Source organism: Phanerochaete carnosa (assembly GCF_000300595.1).
Source record: "Phanerochaete carnosa HHB-10118-sp unplaced genomic scaffold PHACAscaffold_1, whole genome shotgun sequence".
Lineage (NCBI taxonomy): Eukaryota > Fungi > Basidiomycota > Agaricomycetes > Polyporales > Phanerochaetaceae > Phanerochaete > Phanerochaete carnosa.
In genome coordinates, this window is record NW_006767628.1 from 3,521,350 (window position 1) to 3,541,936 (window position 20,587).

Genomic DNA, 20,587 nt, shown 5'->3' on the forward strand with positions numbered 1-20,587 from the left:
GTTGTTACCAGCGCGCGGAAACTAGACACCCATGAAGATGAGGAGGACCGCAAGGAGCGCGAGCGGTTGAATGCCACGATGAAGCTTATGGGCATTGAGAAGGTAGCTTCGCCTCCGTCCCCGCTCCCACCAATGTTGAAGAGCTTCTCCACGCCTGGAGATGCCAGTGCTTCGCCTGTAACACCCGTGGCTGCACCTGCTCCCAGCCGCTTTTCCTTCTTCCGTCGCTCATCCTCTATCAACACCCGTTCCGAGACCGCCTCCGTCAGCTCTTCGGGTGGTAATACCCGCCCCCCGTCCACCGGGCCTCATTTGACACAGGAAGTCCTCGAACAAGTTGAGGCCGAGAATACGCTCGCCGCTCTGGACGCCCACGAACGCCACCTGAGCGCCGAGATGGCGAAGGGAGCCGGCAGCGGCTTCACGGAGATCGTACGCCGCAGTGGGGACCGACGCTCCTCTCACCGCAGCGGTAGCGGTAGTACGGTATGGAGCGCGGGCATGAGTAGACATGAGGATGAAGATTAATGGTTTCGCCCTCTTAACTTCTAGACTCGTTATGGCTCTATGGGTAAGTAATCATCATGTTGTATGTACTCGGGATCGGGACTGGTGCCATGGTTGGATTCGGTCCATGTTCTCTCACTCATATGGCGTATGCATATTACGACTAGGTCTGTATCCTGTTGTGTTAACGATTGACTGATATGATCACAGTACGCATCGACATTCGGAACCCCTCGCATTGCTACACTACCATCATACAACCTGGGCTCTCTTGTATACCAGAGTAAATAATCATCTTCGCATTCTAGCATGTATACAGGCACACTGCTCCTCGCAGAGTTAGAGTTGCATGTAGTTGGATGGCTTGAAAGGATTTAGTCTAGATGTCAACGGGGCAATGCAGCGTTGTCCTCTGCGAGTGATGCATCGAAATTTTGTGATGAGAGGCAATACCTTGGTGGGATGGTCGCCCGGCGCATTGATGGACGGGGCTCTGCTCGCTGTGGCTATCCGTTCCATCTTATCTCGGCACTTCGTGTTTGACCAGAGTGTTCTCGGCGTGTTTCCGGATTGTTTCGAAAGGATTTGACGAAAACTCTGGGGCTGAGAGGATTTTGGGGATTCTCATGCGTTCCATCGCTCTGCGTGACGGGAAGATGAAGTGGGCGGTGCGTGCAACAGTTAGAACGAAGGCTTACAGAGCATTCTTTCGCTGCGCCTTGGACAGCGGCGCATGCCTGCCCTCGCCAATCTGCCCAGGCGCAGCCTTGGGCTTTTTCGGAGCCTGCTCGCCGTCTGTGGGAACAAAGCCCTCCGCCACCTCTACGGCCGAGATCGCAGCCTTGATTTCGTCCAGCCCGCTTGCGACCTGTTCTCTCGCTTTGCGCTTCAGACGCCGCTCGTGCGATTTGGAATACGGCGAACGGGACGCCTCCAACCCTGAATCGCGGTCAAGAGAGAGTCCAAAGCAGAGTGAAGGGGTGCTCACTTTCCACGAACTTTTCGTGTTTCAGCAGCTGCTTCTCCTTCTTCTTTGGCAGGGCCGTCGCATCTGGCGTGGGCTGTGTGTCCTGTCTACGGGGTCGTCGACTTGGCCTGTTGTATGGGGCCATCTGTACGTACAGCCATGATATCCGTCTCGGGTGTCAGCGGGCTGGGCAGGTCTTCGATTGCCGAAGCATTGCCCGTTGCTTGGGCCCTCCGAAGAGGCTTTGCATGGATGGACGTGCGAGCCCTGGCAGCTTTGGGCTAATCAGCAAATATCACTATGAGCACACGCTTGTGGCGCTTGAACTGCGTTCTCAACAAGCGTACCATTTGATTCGGCTGAGACGAGGAATTGAGAATGGGACTAAAAACAAGGCTAAGGTCGTCGGTGATCGCAGACAAGCCTGCCTGGCGCCTGAGACGCCTGCGCAGCTGTTGGAACAATTATATGTGATGGCCATGCCGCGCCGGGGAATGCCATTTTCAAGCCGCTGTACAGTACGTACATCCAAGGAGATTAGTCTACATCTACTGTAAGGATACTCCGAGTATAGATAGATATTATATATATATAATAAAGATGAGTGAAGGCAGTGGAGAGAATAACCTTATGCTACAGATAGTCCGTGTGCGTAGTCTAGTAATGCAACAGTGAAACCCGAAGAATTAAGATCCGATTAGAGTAGGGTATGTGCAAGAGCAATTAGTGTGCAACACCGTAGATGCAGTCCAGCCGCGTCTCGAAGGACTCCTCAACAGCTCTGCGCCTGATGTTGCCTTTCGACGCTGTGCGTGGAAGCGTGTCCTGTGGCACAACAATGACGAATTCGTGGATGTGATGCGCTCGTGAAGGTAGCGACGGGAGTGGAAATGTCTCGTCCGGCGGATGATGTCCTTCCTGACTTTCTCGTCATTCAGGCCCGCTTTCACCTCGACGAACAGCGCCGGTGATGGCCGTCCGTTACCGACGACGATGCAGTTCTCGATGAGATCAGCACAGGTCTGGCGGACGTTGTCTTCGATGGCTTTGGTATCGCATCGCAGGGAGTTCTCAGACTTTATCCAATCATCGTCCCGCCCGCGCGAAACGTAGCGACCGGGTGCGACTTCGAGGAAGAGATCGCCGGTGTGGTAATGGCCATCGGCAGCGCATAGCGAGCGGTCAGGGCAGTCGAGGGAAGAAGAGAGGATGACGAGTTCCAGAAGGCGCGCGTTAGCGTTCTCGAAAGTCTTCTCTTCGCTAGAGGCGAGTGGCATGAACGCATAGGAAGTGTCCGGCACCGGAGCCAGAGGAGCGTTCATTCCTTTCCACTCGGTATCCGAGAGGAGCATAATTGTACACTCGGTGTTGCCGAAGCAGTTGACGATTTTGATACCGTGTCGGTGGACCCACTCTTCATCTTCCTGAGAGAGCTTAAGTCCAGAGTAGAAGATCTGGTCGATACCCTGGAGCATGGCGAGCAGCTTCGGGTCTTTGCGGGAGTTCCGGAGATGGATAGCGAGGTAGGTGGGGAACTGCACCATGCGGTTGAGACCGCAGAGGGCAATCATGTCCATGAGCTCCGAGGAGGGAAATGCTTGACATGACGGCTGGACGGTACAAGCCGCATGCTGCATAGCACCTGCGAACATGATGGTTTGGCCAATATGACACATGCTTCCCCTGTTCAACAGATTAGCCAGGCACATTGTTGATAGTATATACTACTTACATCCATGTTGTAACGTCCTTCCGTGCTGGGTTACGGGGGGTTGTTGCTCGCTTTGCCTTCAGCATGTTGAAATCCCACCAAGCATAGCTACAGGGGATCAGCTTCGGCCGCCCCGATGTCGAACCCGATGTGTGGAAGATCATCAAGATCTCATCGCCGTTCTTGTCCTCTTCCACTGGGGGAAGGACAACCGAGCGCGTCTCTTCAGCGCGCGCGTCCACCGCGGCCCATGCCGTCACCGGGCCGTGAGAGGAGATAGTGCCGAAGGATAAATCGTAGATGAGCGCCTTGCCATTGGATTTTTGGAGTAGTTCGAAGATGACGTCCGGGTTGGGTAGCCGAAGAGAGAATAGCTGAGGGACATATCCTGCTCGTACGATGGAATATATGTGGAGGACGTCTACGTAGGTCATTCCACCAAGCCTGCGGAGGTAATGTAAGATAAAGCGCTATGGAAGGGTAGGAAGAGACGTACCAGACGCCGACGACCGAAGAGGGTGGGATGCCCTTCGCAGCCAGCTTCTCTGACCAATACCTTGCGAAGTGCTCGACATCAGCAAAGAAGCGGCTGTAGCTGATTGGATGCCATTGCAATATCCGCTGGGTGTTTGCGTCGTATTCTGGGACCTGGAAGGCGGGCGACTCGGGGTGCTCGAGAGCTATCTGTCGCAGTATGGATATGTGAGTCTTGTAGGACGGCATTGATAGAAGCGGCGGGGGAAGGTGGGTTGACGAGATCTGAGGAGGACCTGGCTACGGATTTTATATGACATCTTGAGCAGTAGCTGGACATTTGCCGAGTCACGTCGGTTGTCAAGCTCAAACATGGACCTGGATAGCCTTCACTATCAGCGCTACATGCCGAAGTGAGAAAAGAGCGGTCCGAGGGAGACGCTCTGGTGTGAAAAGGTCCCAACAGGATCATGTATCGGACAAAAGTCGACGGATGACAGGGCGGCGGTAGCTAATCGCCCAGATAGGTGCACATGTTCCCGAAGAGATCAGCGCAACGGGCTCGGATGTCCTCCAATGATCTCGCGGGAGCGGTCAATGAGTCAGTGCAATGCAGTGCATTCGGACGGAGATAACCTTGCATAACGATGAGCTAGGCCTTGCACGTTAGAGAAAAAAGCATCTGATGTAGGTACCGTCCCTTTGACGCCATCGCACACGAGGCGACTCCACCTAACCTGAGAACAGGCACTTTGTGCAATCCTGTACGCTTTTTCTCCGTTCTGCGCGGCCATGCACCGCAGCTGGTCCGACAAGGCTCTCTCCTGCCCGCTCGCTGCGGCGTTGTGCAGCGCACGACAGCATTATCCATAACTCCGGTCTTCAACTCAATGCTGCTTCCTTCGAATCTAGACCTAACGTGCATCTTTCACTTACGGCCATCCCGGCAACTCCAGTTAGACAACGGAAGAAGTTGTGATCCCTGCACACACACCAATTTCGTATCATGCACTGTCTGTACCCCACAGTGCGACAACTCATCCGGTGTGTTGCCAACCAACCGGGTTAGTTTCATTCGAATCAGTGTCGGCGCAACACACCGGTGGCACTGCTGACTCTTTGCGAGCTTGTCGACCAGACGCGCTTGGTGTTGTAGTACAAGAGATAGGTGTACGGCAGAGGCGGACTGCCGGTGGCTGCGATCGGCGGCAGTGGCATGACTGTACCTAAATCATCGTCTAGGGAGCGCACTCGTTTCAGCCTGCGCACCCGCACCGGAGGAGGCGGGGGCGGATGCAGCGTCGTTCGGCGTTAAATTTCGTCACGCTACGCAGCTTTCCGACGACAGAGGTTGTCAAAGACTTGAGTATTCTCCCCAGTCCCGGGGCGTGAGCCATGACGACGTCGACGTCATGAATTTCAGAGCTCAGACACACTTGAAGTGTGCGGGTCCTCGCCCAAGACAACGTTTGGTGATAGGCTACGCTGGAGAGCACGGTAGGTGAACGCATTCGACACTGCATGGACACACAGGGAGACGCACCTCGGCATCGCTACAGTCCACCCCGTGTCGACACCCGCGTGATGTCATTCAGCCTCGTTACCCATCGCTTGTTCGAGGGCAAGATCCAGTGCACGCACACACGTAAAGTGAGCTAGCAACAATGCCATTGCTGTTGTTCAAACCCGAGCGTCGTAAAATCGTCAGAGACAAGCGTCTCGGAGCGTCTCAACACCGGAAGAGCAGGCGCCCATTACCATTCCTAGGACTTGTCTGCCTAATTCTCATCAGAGTTCCATATCCAGGGCATGTCTAACGAAAATGACGCGAAAAAGTTACGGGTTCGGGCGCATGTCGTACCCGCTGTTCTACAACGTCGACAGCGGGGTACACTTCGCCTTTCGTGCTCTTGTGCGGACCTAAGCTGGGCGTATGTGCTCAAGAGCAAGTAATTCTTAGCTTGATTAGCTGGTGGAAGGTCAGCCAATTATGCGTTCTATCCCGCTGTGGCTTAACGTCCACCTTTAGCCTCGGCGCGATTGAACCGCGGTCCTCCCCTGGCTGTCCATGCTCTGGAGAGTTTCTCAGATTTTCGGGCATCTTCATCGCGCCGCGCTACAGTTCACAGGACGTGGCCAATTCCTCCATCCTCTTCTCCATTTTCCAACATCCTTCCGCATACGATGCATGTCGGCAGCGCTTGCCCTACAGGCTCGCGCACTCTTCATCACCCCTACGATTTTGATCGAGGAACGCACTTGGTACAAGAAGCCAAAAGAGTTAGGCAGGAATGCCAACCGTGGAGCCGGAGAGAACAAAGGACCTGCGAGACCTCACGCGTATGCCTTGCGGTCTCTACCCCAGCCTCGGGCGGATTTGGTGAAGATGGTCGACACGCTCTTCAGACGAAGGAGAGCTGCGGACTGCACCGTCGAAGATCTCAAGTCCCTTGCGCGGGACCCAGAGGCCGTTTCTCACCTCGAAGATCCCGACAAAGCTCGACAGCTAGCAGTGCTGATGGTGAACACCGGCGTGCCTCGCCGAGCGTGTCGAGTGTTTCTGTTGGCCCGTTACTTTGGCTGCGAGTTCAAGCAAAATGCCTACGAAGCAGTTGCCTATCAGCTGGCTCAGACCGGGCAGTGGGCCGAGATTCCCTCTGTGGTCGCCCTAGGTCGGCGTCAGACCGGACGTACGACCGCTCGTCTCCTCAACTGGAGGACACGAGCTCTCGTGGAGATATCCCACTTTGGCTTGCTGGACCATGTCCTAGAAGAGTTCGAAGAAGAAAAGATATTACCCAATCGCAGGACCTATCACACACTGGTCTCGGGCCACCTCCGCAACCGCGACCTGGCAAAGGTAAAGGAGTGCCTAGGCTGGATGGAGGATGCGGGCTTCCCTATGGACGCGTCGACGCATGCTCTACTTGTGTCTTCGTATCGTTCTTTGGGTCGCGACAGTCTCGTACAAGGGCAGGCTCTAGGATCACTGCAAGAGCTCGGGGAACGAAACGCAACAGCGGTTGTCAACAGCCTAATTCAACTATCTCTCGATTCTCGCGATATTCAGAGTGCCCTCAAATATCTGTCTTTCTTCGACAATCCGTCAACTCACTTCCCTGGCGGTGATAGATCCGAGGCCACTTGTCCCGGCCCTATTGCGTCCAAGCGACATCCCACCCTCGCTCCTGATATTGCTACTTTCACCATGTTGACGAATTATGCGGCACGTATGCGCGATCTCCCCCTAGCTCTGGAAATGGTCGAGCGTATGGATCATTTCGGCGTTCGCGCGGACGACGCGTACATCGCTGCCCTGATTCGTGTTTACTGCGCTGTAGGCGAGGTCTCGGTCGCATTACGAATCACCGCCACAATATGCAATGACATACCCGCCGCTCTATCGCTGCTGAGGACCCTTGGATTGAAAAACGATAACTCAGGCGGGCCGGCCCTTGCACTCACGGATGTCGATGTGAGCATCCGCATCCTGAATGCTCTACTCACTGGTGTCCTGGGTACTCGGGGATTGCCCGGGATGAGAGCCGTTACCCACCTCATGCTTGTATTCGGACTGGAACCCAACGAAGAGACTGTAGAGATTCTCATGTCCTACCTTACCTTCCAAGAGAAGGTCTCTCCGAAACAGCTCAAGAACGCTTTGATGGTGGTTCCCAGACGTGTTCAGCCTACTCTGCGACATGTTCACATTCTCCTCCGTGCTATTATCGGCAAGCGACTGGCGTTACAATATCCTCGTGGTTGGGCCGCTATCGCCGCAGTGGCAAACAAAGATCCCCCCTCTGATGATTTCTCTACGTCCCATCTCGACATGGGTCCAGCACCGGGCATGTTGGAACGTATGGCAATGGCCGTGCTGCAAGGAAAGCCTTCATACCGTGGAATTACTCGACGTCTATTGCAGTCTCTCATGGATCGCGATGTCAGACCCGACCGCGCGACCGTCCACCTAGTCTTACGCCACGAAGCCCTCGTCAAACGCAACATGGCTCGCGCTCGAACAGCTCTTAGTGTTATGCTGGCCCGTGGCATGCATGCGAACGAATATCACTTCGCTACTATCATGCAGGGATATGCCCTGTCTGGAGACGTGCGCACGGCGGAGAAGGTGCTTTGGCGCGCCAAGGATGCGGGCTATGGTACGGATGCCGTGCTGTACACTATCCTTATGCACGGCTACGCTCGTCTCCGGCAGCCGAAGGAGGCCGCTCGGATTTTCCATCTTATGCTTAAGGAGGGCGTCCAGCCAGACGTTGCCGCCGTGGACGCTCTTGCCAGTGCCTACTTCGCCGTGCGAGCATTCTCGGCTGCGCGGAGAATTCTCATACAGTCCTGGGAACGCTTTGCGCCGTTTCCTCCCGAGCTGCACGACGCGAATTTGCGCACACTCGCTGTCGCCTTTAGGAACCTCGCACCGCAAGGCATCGTGCCGTTCAACCGTCGATCACGGCGTGTACTTCGTTTCAAGCTCAAAAGGATCATGCAGAACTTTGGAAGTAGACGTTTTGGAGCACGTCGAGGGATACAGGAGAGGACGCGGCACATCCGGGTTGTATCAAGCGTCGTATCTCATAATAAACGAGCTACATTACAGTAATAAGCCTTTTCCTTGTCTGTCTCAAGTGGACATATCGGCGGTAAAGTAGGCCATCTTAGATATACCAGCTCAAGCCGTCATGCCGTCTCGTTCATGATAGGGAAAACTTCAGATCCAGAAGCCGCAGCGCATCCCGCACACCGTCGGCGTTAACTTGTCTAACCCGCTGCCTGCCGCATTCAACGAGCACCTCCTGTGGAACAAGCTGCAGCGACGGCGAGAGCCGGTCGCGGTCGGGTCCGCACAAGCGAGCATCAGTAGGTGAAGCTGACGTGGTCGCTGTGTGCGCTGTTGCAGGTGGGACTGTGGGAGGGGAGATGCCTCGCTCCGGAGTGACAGTGCCTGGCGCTGGGAAAATCTCCACACGAGGCCCGCTACACTTGAATCGTCGAGCTACAACGTCTGCGAGGAGGTCGAGGTCCGCAAAGCTGACGTTGGGGTGTGACTTGATTTGACGCCACGCGTCGTCGCATGAGACGGTATCGCTCGCCGCGACCGGAGGAGCAGCTGACGGCTGAGAAGGAGCATCACTGGCCGCCGCCACAGGAAGACCGCTCTCACGGCCACGGCCGCGACCACAGCTTGTTGGATTCCCACAACAGCCGCTGCCAGCCGACGAGCCACATCCGCCACTGCCGGCACGAGAGGGACAGTCGCTACAAGGCGTGTTGGAGGCGACAGACTTGCTTATCGCAGAGCAGAAAGCTTTGCCAAAGTCGTCGTCGGCACACGCGGGACAGTTGGAAGGGTCACCGGTACAAGTAGGTGCCACGGTGGAGGACGGGCAGGACACAGGGAAAATGAAGTTGCCAGCCGGCTTCGCAGCAGAACGGCGCCGAAGAGGAACAGGGGGTTGGTAAGCAGGAAGATTGTCTAGGATGGACGTCTGCTCAGGCTCGGGCAATGGCTGAGACTGGGGAGCGGCGAGCTGTAGGTCTGTTCGCAGGGAAACGGGCCTTCTCTCAGTGTGCTCCACTTTTAACGGCTTAGAGTAGCGTTGCTCGGCAGCACTTTGCATGGCTAGCTCTCGGCAAACGCACGGCGTGCTGTCCGTGCAAAAGCCACAGTTGAAAGTATCGAGGCCGCCTCCCGACTCAAACACGTTTGTCTTCCCCGAGGAGATGAAATCGAAGAGATTGCCAAGAGTATTGGGCTGCCCGAATACGGGGACGTCTCTCGACGGGGAAAGGGAGGGCACGGGAGAGAAGCTACTGTGTTCAAATGACGATGGAGAGGAGGCGATGGAAGACGGAGAAGACGCGTAAAGAGTCGGGGTGGAGGGCGTACGCCTGAATGCGTCGAAAGAATCTGTCGACGTTTTATGTCTCTTTGGCTGAGGCGCAGTTATAAGACTGTCGCTGGTGAATAGCGGGACCTCATCGCGCCATCGCTTGCGGGACGCTTCGCGGAGAGTATCCCGCTCTTGTTCGCAAGCGGCGAGCTTCTCCTGGAGGAGATTATTCTCCTTGCGAAGCTTCTCGTTCTCTTCTTTGAGGCGCTTAGCAACGTTCTGCAGGGCAACATTCCTCTCTATTTCACCCTGTTCGTACTGCTGGACTTTGAGCTGCAGCTCGGCGAGCTGGCTCTGCTTGCGCTCACGGAATGCGCGCTGTGCGGCTCTGAGGACCCGAGTGAGCAAGATCAAAGCGCGTTTATTATCAGAACACACCGGTTCTGCACGCGACGGCCCTTCGCGTCGACCTGGAAAGCATTACGGGACAATATAAGCACGCAAGCAGGAATATGTTCCAGTGAATCTACCTCAGGGTCATCTGCGGAAGATAGAGGTGAGTCGTTCTTGGGCTTGCGGCCCGGTTTAGGTTTGGCAGGGATGACCCATTCCTTGGATGCTAGAGGGGGATTGATATTAAAGTCAGTGCACAAGCAGCGGGGAGAATGAGAGGAGCGACGTACGGGTCGCCCAAAGCATGGTGGATGATGACACTGCAGGGACGCCAACCCCTGCGCTCATCGCGGAAAACGATATTGGCAATGACGGCGATGGCGGAGGATAGTCTGTCCAACAGGAAGCCCAGGGCGATGGCAGACGGGGTTAAGTACGAGACCCTCGCGATGCGGGTGAGGGTGTTAACTGATAAGATATCGCGCAATCTCCTCATTATATCTCATCCGGTATTTGCCGACGAGTCAGATCACGCCCACGCCCAAGCGCGCGCTTGCGCTCCTGTGACATTCAATTTTCTGAAAAGCCCTGTAATTACATGTGCAACAGCAGCGCTCACTAGACACACAATACCAAGCGACAACTCTGGTTCACTGCTCTCCGTGAAGCTAACAACACTACAATTGATCCACCGTGCAAGCAAAGGAAAAAATTTGACGTCGTTGAAAGCTCGTTGCGGCGGTGAGCTTACTCAGAACGGAGATGGCACGAGATATATTGCAGTAAGCTTCAAGACAAGATAAGAAGCTGGTAAGTACAGAATCTACAAGCACAGATGATTAAGAGAACAAGTAATTACGTTCAAGCCAAAGCGGGAAGCTGGAGAGACCGAGCTCGAAGGGCAAGGTTTATGTACTACGAGAAATCAACCCTCGCAGAAAGCGAGGTTATCCTGAACAAATGAGGAAGGCGTCGGGGCTGAGCTCAAGAAGTAAAAGTAAGCGCGAGATTGTGCGCCAGAGGCGTGTGCTGGAAAGTTAGTGGTACGAAAGTGACCGTGCAGTAAGTCCCTATAGATGGCCGCTGCAGTGTAACCTCGGTGATGTGTGTACATTACCCTCTGTAGGTAGCACTATAAATTCGGGAAAAACGAACCTCGGCGATGTTACAATCCTTTCCGTCCTAGAAGAAATTGACTATTCCTTGTGAGGTGGCGAGACTGCGAGGTTCGACGGGCTCGTCGAGCGTGAGAAGGAAGTTATCAAGCACTGCAAGGTCAGCGACCTCGGAGCCTAGCAGCCACTCGTCGTGCTCGGGGCCATAGCCGCATCAGCGCACGAGATGTTAGTAACCGCGACCGTGTTTGCGCCGATCGAGGATGCGGTCAGCGAACCGTTCGAATTGACGAGGAGGAGCAATGAGGCATGGAAGGAGGATTGAGGAAGGCCAAGTGTATAGAATAAGGTATCTGGCCAGGCCTTAATAATAGCATAGAGGGCGTCGTAGCGTGCCATAAATTTGGCGATGCGATTGTCGGCCCGCTGCTGCATGTAGTCACGCCAGTGGTGAAATTTTGAAACGTGGAACCGAGGACCTTATCGCCAATTTATAGCGAACTTGAACTTCGTCGTCACGTTCAGTGTCCGCGTAAGCCACTCGCGCTAGCATCGCAAGTAAGAGGCCGTCACGGGCCTCCATAGCATCGGCTACGCCCATAGAGTCGGCCCCGGGGCCTTCGAAGCAGCGGTGGATTGTAGTGGCCAGACAAGCCGGTAGAGAGACATGAAGTAACATCGTGCGATATACGGAGGCAGGCGAGAAGCCAGCACAAATCGGAGATATACTGACAACAGCTATGAGCTCTCGTATGACAACATCAACACTCTTCAAAACATACTGGAAAGATGATAAACTGGCAGAAGCCGTTTCTCTCATGCGCTTGCCATCCCTCAGGCATGTTCTAAGAGACCTTCTGATCTGATTCGGGGTAGACGAGGACATAATTTCATTCGACACTCAGCTGTGTTTTTCTGTTTTTCAGGCCGATGTTCCGAGTGTCCGCGCGGTGAGTCACTATGCTCCCTGACGATCGTTATTCGGAAGATCCGTACAATAGCGGTGGCCGGATCCGTCTTCAGCTCTACAAAAGAAAGAGCCAAAGACCGGGCTGTTCGCAGTTTCGAGTAAACAAAACTGGTCCTCGGTGTTGTGGATAAGTGCGGACGCAAACGATTCTTCGCCACAGGTCATAATATACGGCTGTCACTTTTAGCGAAGAGGCAGGCGCCGAGCTGAGCTGCCATTCTGTCGAGTGACAAATCTTGGGGTTGCACGACTTTCCTCCCTCTTCATAGTGAGCAGAGGACCACAAAGATTACTGGAGCTCTGGCCACATAGAACGCTGTGAACGAGGCCCTTGAAAATCCAGTCCCCTGTCACTGATGATAGATGGTTTCCCGTTGAATAAGCGTTCGGCTTCCTTGTATTGCAGATGGCTGTGTTGTTCGACCACTCGCCAACCAAAGACGTTCGACTGGGACTTCGGCATGAACTGATCGTCAGCAATGGACGATGGGGCGGGCTGAACAACCAATGGCACAAACGGATGCGGAAGATCCGTAGTGTACGATCTCATGTCGGAAGCGGATATCGTTTACATAGCCGTCACCAGGCTTTTAAGTGGTAACGATAACCATACTAGCGCGTTCTGGATTCAGTTATCGGCATTCTACTGAGAAAAGATGCTGTCATAGACATCGTCAGAGGCTTCGCCATAATATTGCATGCGGAGACGCAACAATTTCTCGAGCGTGCTCGCAGCGCAATCGCGAGTAGACAGGTCTCTGCTTCTGTGTCATTTCCTAAGCCGACTTCAAGGATGGCCTTGAACGCACTCGAGTCGGGGGGATTGGTCAACGCGTCCTGTAGGGCTTCAAGGAAGCGCAGGATATTCTACACGCAGCTTTAAGTCGAAAGCGCAAACTGGTTAGTGAAGGATTCGTGATGAAGGTGGGAGACGCACCTCGCCAGTTAATATTCCTATCGATACATAAAGGCATACCCCAAATCACTGTTTCGCGCTGGTTGACCCAAGCTCGGTATTACTCACAAAATCGATGATGGCAGCTGAAGTGGAGGTAGACCAAGCTGCTTTCAGTATGTGGAATTGGGCGAATGCCAGATGGGTCGTCTACACGTAGATGTATTACATGACCGCGCCAGAGTTTCGCGAGCGCAGGTAGGCTCGTTTGGGCATAAGGAATATTGGTGTCGACGCCACAAAGGTGTGGTAGACGCCATAAGGCACGTGACACGACGATTTCTCGCCTGGCGTCTATTCTGCCGTGTCGTCCTTCGCGCTCTGCACTTGGTGGAATTCGAATGTCCGCCAGTATATTTCGACAGTTACCTGCTGCTAGACGGGCTGCCGCTTGCATATGCTCCTCGCCTCGACGCTTATACTCCGCCCTGCCTGCTCTGCAACGACGCCCGGAGTTCGAACATGACCGGTCGACCACTTCGCAGACAGTTGTCGACACCACTTCCGGTCCTCAAGACAGCAAACCTCGAAGGCGCAAGCTCAAATCCGCCAATATAACAACGAGCGAAGACGCGTCCTCCAGCTCAAAGGACCCAATGGAACCTACTGGCGTAGACAGGTACCTCGCGCGTCTGCAAAGCGAGGGTCTCGAACCCACACTCGAAGACCTAGACAAATGTCGCCCTCGACGCTATCCCGCCAAGCTATCTGACGCATACGTCGAGAAGTACAACGAGCTTGCTGATACTGTGTGTCGCTCCTTCAGTAAAGCGCAGCTCCAAAAGTTCGTTCAACTATGCGGATTGAACCACAACTGGAAGGGCCAAACACGGAAGAAAATCGACTATGCCGAGGCTATCATTGAGGAACGATGGGGTTGGCCGAGTTTGGTGGAGGTTCAAAAGGAGAAAAGGGACAGAACGGAAGTATTAACGGAGTGTATGTGTCATCTGCTGTCGTCCGCTCACGCTAGCTCATTGTCCTTCAGCGTTCCCTGTTACTCCAAGTCAACTGTTCGTAATCATGGGCAAAGGTCAGTAAATCTGTGACCTTGCTGGTGCTGCACTATTCACGCGCGGCTTTGATCAGATGGTGTCGATTTGTTGCGGCTGTCCATGAAGTATAATGTCCACATATCCCTCATTCCTCAACCACTAGCGTTGCGCATCGAAGGCATACGCGGTCGCCTACGACGACTGGAGGAGGAGCTGAAGTCTTTAGTTAAGGTGCGTACAAGCTATTTTTCCCCGTGCTGCGGTCTTACGACTAGCCAGAATATTGTGGAAGACACCGTGCAGCTTCCTACACGAACCGCTATACGACCTGACTTGGTCCAACGGATATCTCGCCTTGCCAACGCCTATATGGAAAACATAGGTGACAAAGGACTCGTGAGGTCTTTCATCATTTTATCCTCAACATCGAAGCTTAGTGTCTCGCCAGGTCAGGATATGTGCGAAAAATAAACATAGTCTGGGCAGTGCTAAGAGACTAGCCAGTAGAGCATCGGGCGAGGTACGTAAAACATCATGTGGTTTAGAAATCGTGCTCATTGTTCTGTAGATGGTTCCTGTTTCCCAAACGCCACTGGTGTCGTATTTGCCTGCCGATATACCTTTCGCCTCAGAAATACCCGAGGTCATGTCGCCATACTCTTACGCACTATACCCATTCCTCTCGCCTCGCGCGCTTCCATGGTACATGAACACTGCAGGCGCGTTTCGTACTAGACGAGTCGGAGAATGGCTTAGCCAGTCTAAAAGAGAGGATCTTGAGAGGACTGGGGGTCTCGCTGGTGGCGAAGGAATGCTTCTGACCGTCACAGGGTGTGTTGATATTTTTGGCTGCTCATGCGTAAGGCTAATACCTCTTCAGCGAGCCACTTGATTTGCGAAACGCACTTTTTACGTCCGAGCCTGTGCATGGCCGTCGTAGGACTATCAAGGCATCGTGAGTCGTCACGCTATTCACTGGGATATATAGGCTTACCCGTCGAAGTACCGGTCATATATTATTCAACACCAGGGCAAAAGCGCAGCATGCCACTTTGACGCCACCTTTGCGAGGGTCTCATCCGTTTGCAAAAGTCCTTAAGTGGGTATCCGAGCGTAGCAATGATGTCCGCTCATCATTCGTATCTGGGTGAGTATACATGAACTAATCATTTGTAATGACAACTGACCGCATTTTTAGGCTCCCTCCTTCGCTCGTGTATTCACCTTTGCCCGAGCAAAGGCAAAGGCTTGTGCATCGGCTAATCTACAAGGCTCTCCCCTCGAGCAGTTCGTCTGACAACGTCAGCGAATTACTCCGCAGGAAGATCATCGTGTTTGAGATGCTGCTGGCGCAACCGAAGCAAGCCGTCGAGCACGTCGATGCTCTCACTTCATTGACTATTGAACCTCGGTGCCAACAAGGAACCGAGAGCCGGCTGAACGTGATGATGCCGGACAGGTAATGTGTTCTGTCTTTGCCGGACAAGCATCCACTAAATCAATGTAGGGCTATGGACATTCGCTTGTCTGGGCTCGAAACAGGATCCCTGCCTGAAGAGTCTCAGCCAGCGGAGTTGAGAGAATACATAAGCGCCCTAACAAAATTGTATGTTAAGCAGTCTTCTTTTCTTTTCTTCCACTGATCAGCTCGCTGTTATAGCTTGAACAACACAGGCAAGGTTACCGCTCAGCCAGATCCTCCTCTGACCCTGCAGGCCGATGGAGAAACGTATATTCTGCACACCAGCGTTACTGTTCGGCAAAGCGTCGAACAACTCATGCGCCAGGAAGGAGATTCGAATGCGCCACTTAACGTCGTCAGCGAGAGTAGACTAGATCTAGAGAGTGGTCAAAGGACCACTGCTTGTGAGGTATGTTGTGCACGTTCATGACGCTCAGAGAGTATAACCTAACCTTCGCATAAACAAGATTACATGCGAGGATCCTACGTCGGAGCACACTTGGCACGAGTTCCTTACTGGCTGTGATACTCTGTCAACCGCTAGCTACCATGTGCCCTCATCCCATTCGCACTCACTGGACACCGTTCCAACGGCCGAGATTTAGCAACAGCTACTAGTACTGCATCGTTTGCATAATGTATCCTCCACTCACTAATGTAGATGCAATGATGGGTATGTTTCAGCAAATCCAAACAGAGAGACTACTGCAGTGCCCAGCTCGTATCGAGCTCCCCTTCTCTCACAAAAGGCTTGTCTAGACCAGCCACAACGCTCTCGCACAAGGGGCAGCTACCCACGAGTATATCCTCGAGCTCCCTTCGTAGCTTCTCTGTATTTTTCTCCTTGTCTTCGGCGTTGCGTCGACCGCCGCCGCCGAGACCGGGGATCCATCCTACGGGCGCAGTGACGACGCTTACAAGTGCATCTGGCACGATGAGATCGCGCAGCCGGTCTCCTGCCGATAGCAGGTTCTTGCCCAGAGAGTTCCCTGGTCGGACTCCATTTTGCGGGGGCGCAGGGACACCGAAGTTAGCCGACAGAAGCGTGCGCTGGTGTGATGGTGGCCGCGGAGCATTGAGGCGATCGCTCGAAGTCTTCATGAGCTCGTTCTGTAAAGCCAGGATCTTCCGTAGTGCCGGCGCCGGAAGGTATTCCTTCGTCTACACGAGGGTGAAGATATCGCGATAAACAGAGAGAGACGCAAACTTACAAGACCGATGAGGCAGTCCGCATGGAAGGTGTGTTGGCACGGAAAGACGTAGAACTGTCTAGTAAGGAGTGGCTGATCGCAATGTGAACACCGCTCGCCCGCGTCGATGGTGATGAACCGCTTCTCCAAAGCCGTAATATCTCGTTTGATAGCTTCGGCATTCTTGGTGACGTCGTCCATTTCCGCCTTCAATGAGTCGATGTGCGTAGAGTAGCCCTCCAAAGCGGTACAGATCTCCTCCTTGAAATCATCTATGACCACAAAGTCAGGGAAGAACGGTAGAATGTCCTCGATCTTGAGCAGGTCAGTATTGTCGAGGAAGCGCATGGCACTGAATAGCAAGAAGTCAGCACTGGAGGCAGTAAGACAATCTGAAATACTCACAGCTTGATATCTTGCTTCTGTTGCACAACGTACTTCGCAATCTTCAGCCATAACCTCTTACGCAGCTGACGATCCTCTTCTGGCGGCATGTCGGCATTGATTGTGGCAAGCTCGAGGTCGTCCTTCTCAAGGGCCAGATCAACACTGCTCTCCCAGAGGCCCATCTGAGAATATATATGCACGCAGGGCTGTGTGCGGTTTGTCTGTTTGCATAGGCGTAGAGCGTAGTCCAGGTCGTAGTATGGTTTGCGGGTGAGAGGATCTGACGGTGCGGATGACAGAAAACGAAGTAATGGACCGTCGTCTTCTGGCGCCACGGTTGTGGTTGGTAAATGACTATCACCAGAGGCCAATGTCGGCTTCGCGGCGTAGAATGTGATGATGAGATTGTGAATGACGGAAGAGGTATTGCCCTGTTCGAAGATGAGATGGTTGAGGTAGCGCACGGCTTGGTTGGGAGACAAGGGATCTCGAGGCATATGTTGGAGGCAGAGCAACGCAGGGACGAGTCGAAGCGGATCGAGATCACGTCGACGCAGCCACGAATCTACTGTCTCCTTAGGGACCTGTCGCATTAGCGTAGGCGCGAAGCGATAATACAGTCCGAGGTCGGGCTAACTGAATCGTTAGCTGAATCACGACAGTCGTACATACAACCTTTACCTGTCGGTTCAGAGCATCAATGGCCTTGAGCCACTCTTCCTCCATTATCCAATGCTCGATTACTCGCGTGTAGTCACCGATAACTGTTGCGTAGTGGAGATAAAAGTCGGTTCGCCCGTGTCCCTGGATAAGCTCGTACACAACCGCTGGTGCCAGGTTGTTCTGCGCGCATGTGTGCTCATCAGCGCATGGCAATCGCAGCGATAATGAAACACAGACCTTGTATGTTTCAAAGAATTGCCGAAGGTCATCTTCGAGAATTGTCCGCTCCATCTGAAAATTTGCAACATCTTGAGAAATAGACTCGGACGCCACCAGATCGTCTAGTTCGTTGCACCTGCTGAGGTAAAACTCCACTAGCCATGTAGCAAGCATCATCCGCTGTGATAAGTCCTATAGGAACACTCGCTTATATTAGTCTAACGAGCGCACCAACTAACTTCGACTCACCGTCTTCTTCGTCCTCTCCAGTCGCGAAATTAAGTACGACCGGAGAGCATCTCGCTCTCCGACATCAAGAAATCTCAAAGATGCCTCTTCGAATGTGACAGAACATTGCGCATATGCGTGCGCAGCCTGCAAGTAGCGGCCTCCTGCGAAAAAAGCGTCTGCCTGGGAACACATGACGGCATCTCGTTGCTTTGCGGTCTAGGGCCTCAGCCAGTAAGCGGGAAGTCGGCACAGCAGGGGTTAAGCGATTCACCTTGGCATATTGCAGAGCTATGTCGTATCTGCCTTTCTCTAGATTGAGTTTCCAGACGTCCCGGTCCTCGTTCTTTATCCCAAGCTCGTATATAGCCTGATCGGTATAGATCCAGTACGTCTTGCGTATTTGGTCGACAGTGATACCCATTACCACTTCGTTGGCTTTCTAGAGCAGCCATTCGTCAGATCCAGAGTCATGCAAAAAAAGTCGGACCATCGTCACCAATGGGAGGATGTCTTCGTACGTTAACTGCTCGTTCAGCGCTGAGACACCGAGCACGCGATCCTTATATAACAGGACAAAGTGGAACTCGGTGAAGGCCATCGACAGCGGCACCTCTGGAGGTCCCGCGCGCGCAGGAGAGCCGGAAAGCTGAGGATAAGGAAGCAGCTGTGCACCGTCAATGAAGTCGTCCGAGGATGACTCGAAGTTGAGGGAGCCGTGGAAGACCCCGTTAGCTGAATATGTATATTAGTAACCAGTCCAATAACGAGGAGTAGAGCTTCGTACAAGTCATCCACGCGAGAGTACGCGGCAATGACAGGGCTTGGTCGGCTTTAGGGTTCAATAGGTGTAGTTCAGAATGCTCCGTGTCACCAGCGAGCTCCTTAATGTCTTGCACAAGTCAGGCACAGGAAGGACTGTTGATCTGTGTAGGACGTACTTGGTGCATTCTCGCTGTACTGGGCGAATAGCCTAGAGAATAAGCGGCCACCCTCATCAGACCGTCTTTCCGGCATGCCAACAAACTGATATATTCGTGTAGCAGTGGTGACCAGTATCAGCGCTTTTCGCTGGTCCATGGGCGGAAAGAAGTCGAAGCTGATGCCGGTGACAGGGTGCCTCTCAGGAAGCGTGAAGACAGCCTGAAGGTACCGCTCTTGAGACTTGAAGAAGTCGTCCTGCGCATCCAAGACGGCCTCGTATATTGTCCCGTTGCGAGCCCCAATTAGGATCTCACGGGTGGAGGTCGAATGCGTTGAGCTCAGCAGCGCGGACTTGTTCCACGCGATGCTTTCAATGACCATTTTGAAGCTCTTGAGCTGTCGCGGCTTCTTCCATCCACGGTAAAGGTACCAGTTTTCGCCTTGCACGGACGTAATGATGAGGTGCCTGCCGGAGGGATCCAGGAAGTGTTTATGGATGCTGAACTCATTCTGCTTCCGGGGGATTTGGATTTGTACCACTTGATCGTCCCGCGAAAGCTCTATTAGCACCAGAGTGTTATTTGCGAGACCCATGACAAGAACATCTGAAGATACGACGAGGGACAGCAGCCGTGCGGGGAGGGTGTATTGTACTTGGCCTAGTTCGAAAATTGGTTGCACTGGCTCCGTATCTGTCCCCTGGGACGGGTTGAGTGAGACATAAGTATATGAAATGTACATGTGGCGTACGGGTGGTGCATATTCATCTGCCGCGCTCTCCACTTCATACGGTGAGTTCTCGAAACCCTCATAATGTACCTCGGGCATTGACAGCGCTCCAGGCGCATAACCTCCTTGAGGTGCGGAAGTATGCTCGACGTCTGCAAGGATTTCCTTTAGATTGGATACTTATGAGCATAAATTCACTCACAGTCGTCCAACATGACTTGTCCTTGCCGTCGTCGTTGGTGAACGCAGCGTGGTTGTGCGCGCAGCGTGTCCGCCGGCAAGTCCTACATCACCACTAGAAGCGCCCAATGTTGGACGATCACATGTAGGCGCCTAAACTTTCAGACTTCGGCCTTAGTGTACGGTGAGGAAGGCATGTGTTATAAACATAGTGTTTTTCGCACGGTCAATAACGTGTTTATAACGGTGAGAAACTCGAGGGGGTATTTGACCCGGTGAGAAAGTGTGAGAAACTCCGGGGGTCGGCAAAGTGATGCAGACCGACGACAACACACCAAATACGGCTTTTGGCCGACGCCGTGCGGACGTCCGCTCGATAATGGCAGAATACATCCGCCGTGCCGAGTGCGCTATCTCAACCTCGCCATGCAATCAGTGTGCGTTCGGATTCGGCACACAGGTTCAGCATGGGTTTGCACCTGTAAGGGAACGTGGAAAGTATATATGCGCTGTGATGGCCGTCCTTGGTGTATGGGTATCCAATGTTACAAAGGAGGATGCCGCTTCGCTAGACAAGTGGATAGCCAACCTGAGCGCCGGTGCAGCAAAGGCATACGAGCATGCGAACTCACCAGTATGTTTCATATAGTATTGCAGCTGTTATATTGC

At 53.5% G+C, this 20,587-nt stretch overlaps 5 protein-coding genes across 5 annotated transcripts in view; 2 read left to right on the plus strand and 3 right to left on the minus strand.

The window, feature by feature from the left end:
- PHACADRAFT_247656 (uncharacterized protein) overlaps positions 1–1,880 on the plus strand; it is a 4,986-nt gene extending 3,106 nt beyond the window's left edge. Inside the window, exons 4-7 of the mRNA XM_007390570.1 lie at positions 943–1,148; positions 1,206–1,446; positions 1,496–1,755; positions 1,822–1,880. The gene's annotated coding sequence lies outside the window, so the exon portion shown is untranslated. The remainder of the gene's footprint in view (positions 1–942; positions 1,149–1,205; positions 1,447–1,495; positions 1,756–1,821) is intronic.
- A 69-nt stretch (positions 1,881–1,949) lies between these two features.
- Positions 1,950–4,180, minus strand: PHACADRAFT_180351 (uncharacterized protein). Its single transcript, XM_007390571.1, has 3 exons — positions 3,682–4,180; positions 3,207–3,629; positions 1,950–3,157 (listed from the first exon to the last, which is right to left on the minus strand). The coding sequence occupies exons 1-3, from the start codon at positions 3,906–3,908 to the stop codon at positions 2,161–2,163; spliced, it is 1,647 nt and encodes a 548-aa protein (XP_007390633.1). The 5' UTR covers positions 3,909–4,180; the 3' UTR covers positions 1,950–2,160.
- Positions 4,181–5,505: 1,325 nt separating this feature from the next.
- On the plus strand, positions 5,506–10,384 carry PHACADRAFT_168627 (uncharacterized protein). The gene is made up of 2 exons (XM_007390572.1): positions 5,506–5,638; positions 5,689–10,384. Exon 2 carries the CDS (start codon positions 5,728–5,730, stop codon positions 8,275–8,277), a length of 2,550 nt encoding a protein of 849 aa, XP_007390634.1. The 5' UTR covers positions 5,506–5,638; positions 5,689–5,727; the 3' UTR covers positions 8,278–10,384.
- A 755-nt stretch (positions 10,385–11,139) lies between these two features.
- On the minus strand, positions 11,140–11,491 carry PHACADRAFT_247664 (uncharacterized protein). Its single transcript, XM_007390573.1, has one exon. It carries the CDS (start codon positions 11,449–11,451, stop codon positions 11,194–11,196), a length of 258 nt encoding a protein of 85 aa, XP_007390635.1. The 5' UTR covers positions 11,452–11,491; the 3' UTR covers positions 11,140–11,193.
- Positions 11,492–13,466: 1,975 nt separating this feature from the next.
- On the minus strand, positions 13,467–19,874 carry PHACADRAFT_247665 (uncharacterized protein). The gene is made up of 22 exons (XM_007390574.1): positions 19,760–19,874; positions 19,027–19,708; positions 18,873–18,977; positions 18,585–18,820; positions 18,360–18,527; positions 18,107–18,304; positions 17,876–18,049; positions 17,657–17,818; positions 16,994–17,607; positions 16,610–16,940; positions 15,866–16,559; positions 15,597–15,807; positions 15,444–15,542; positions 15,135–15,395; positions 14,940–15,083; positions 14,817–14,891; positions 14,505–14,767; positions 14,385–14,456; positions 14,216–14,332; positions 14,031–14,167; positions 13,930–13,974; positions 13,467–13,880 (listed from the first exon to the last, which is right to left on the minus strand). The coding sequence occupies exons 2-11, from the start codon at positions 19,601–19,603 to the stop codon at positions 16,101–16,103; spliced, it is 3,024 nt and encodes a 1,007-aa protein (XP_007390636.1). The 5' UTR covers positions 19,604–19,708; positions 19,760–19,874; the 3' UTR covers positions 13,467–13,880; positions 13,930–13,974; positions 14,031–14,167; positions 14,216–14,332; positions 14,385–14,456; positions 14,505–14,767; positions 14,817–14,891; positions 14,940–15,083; positions 15,135–15,395; positions 15,444–15,542; positions 15,597–15,807; positions 15,866–16,100.
- Positions 19,875–20,587: the final 713 nt, after the last annotated feature.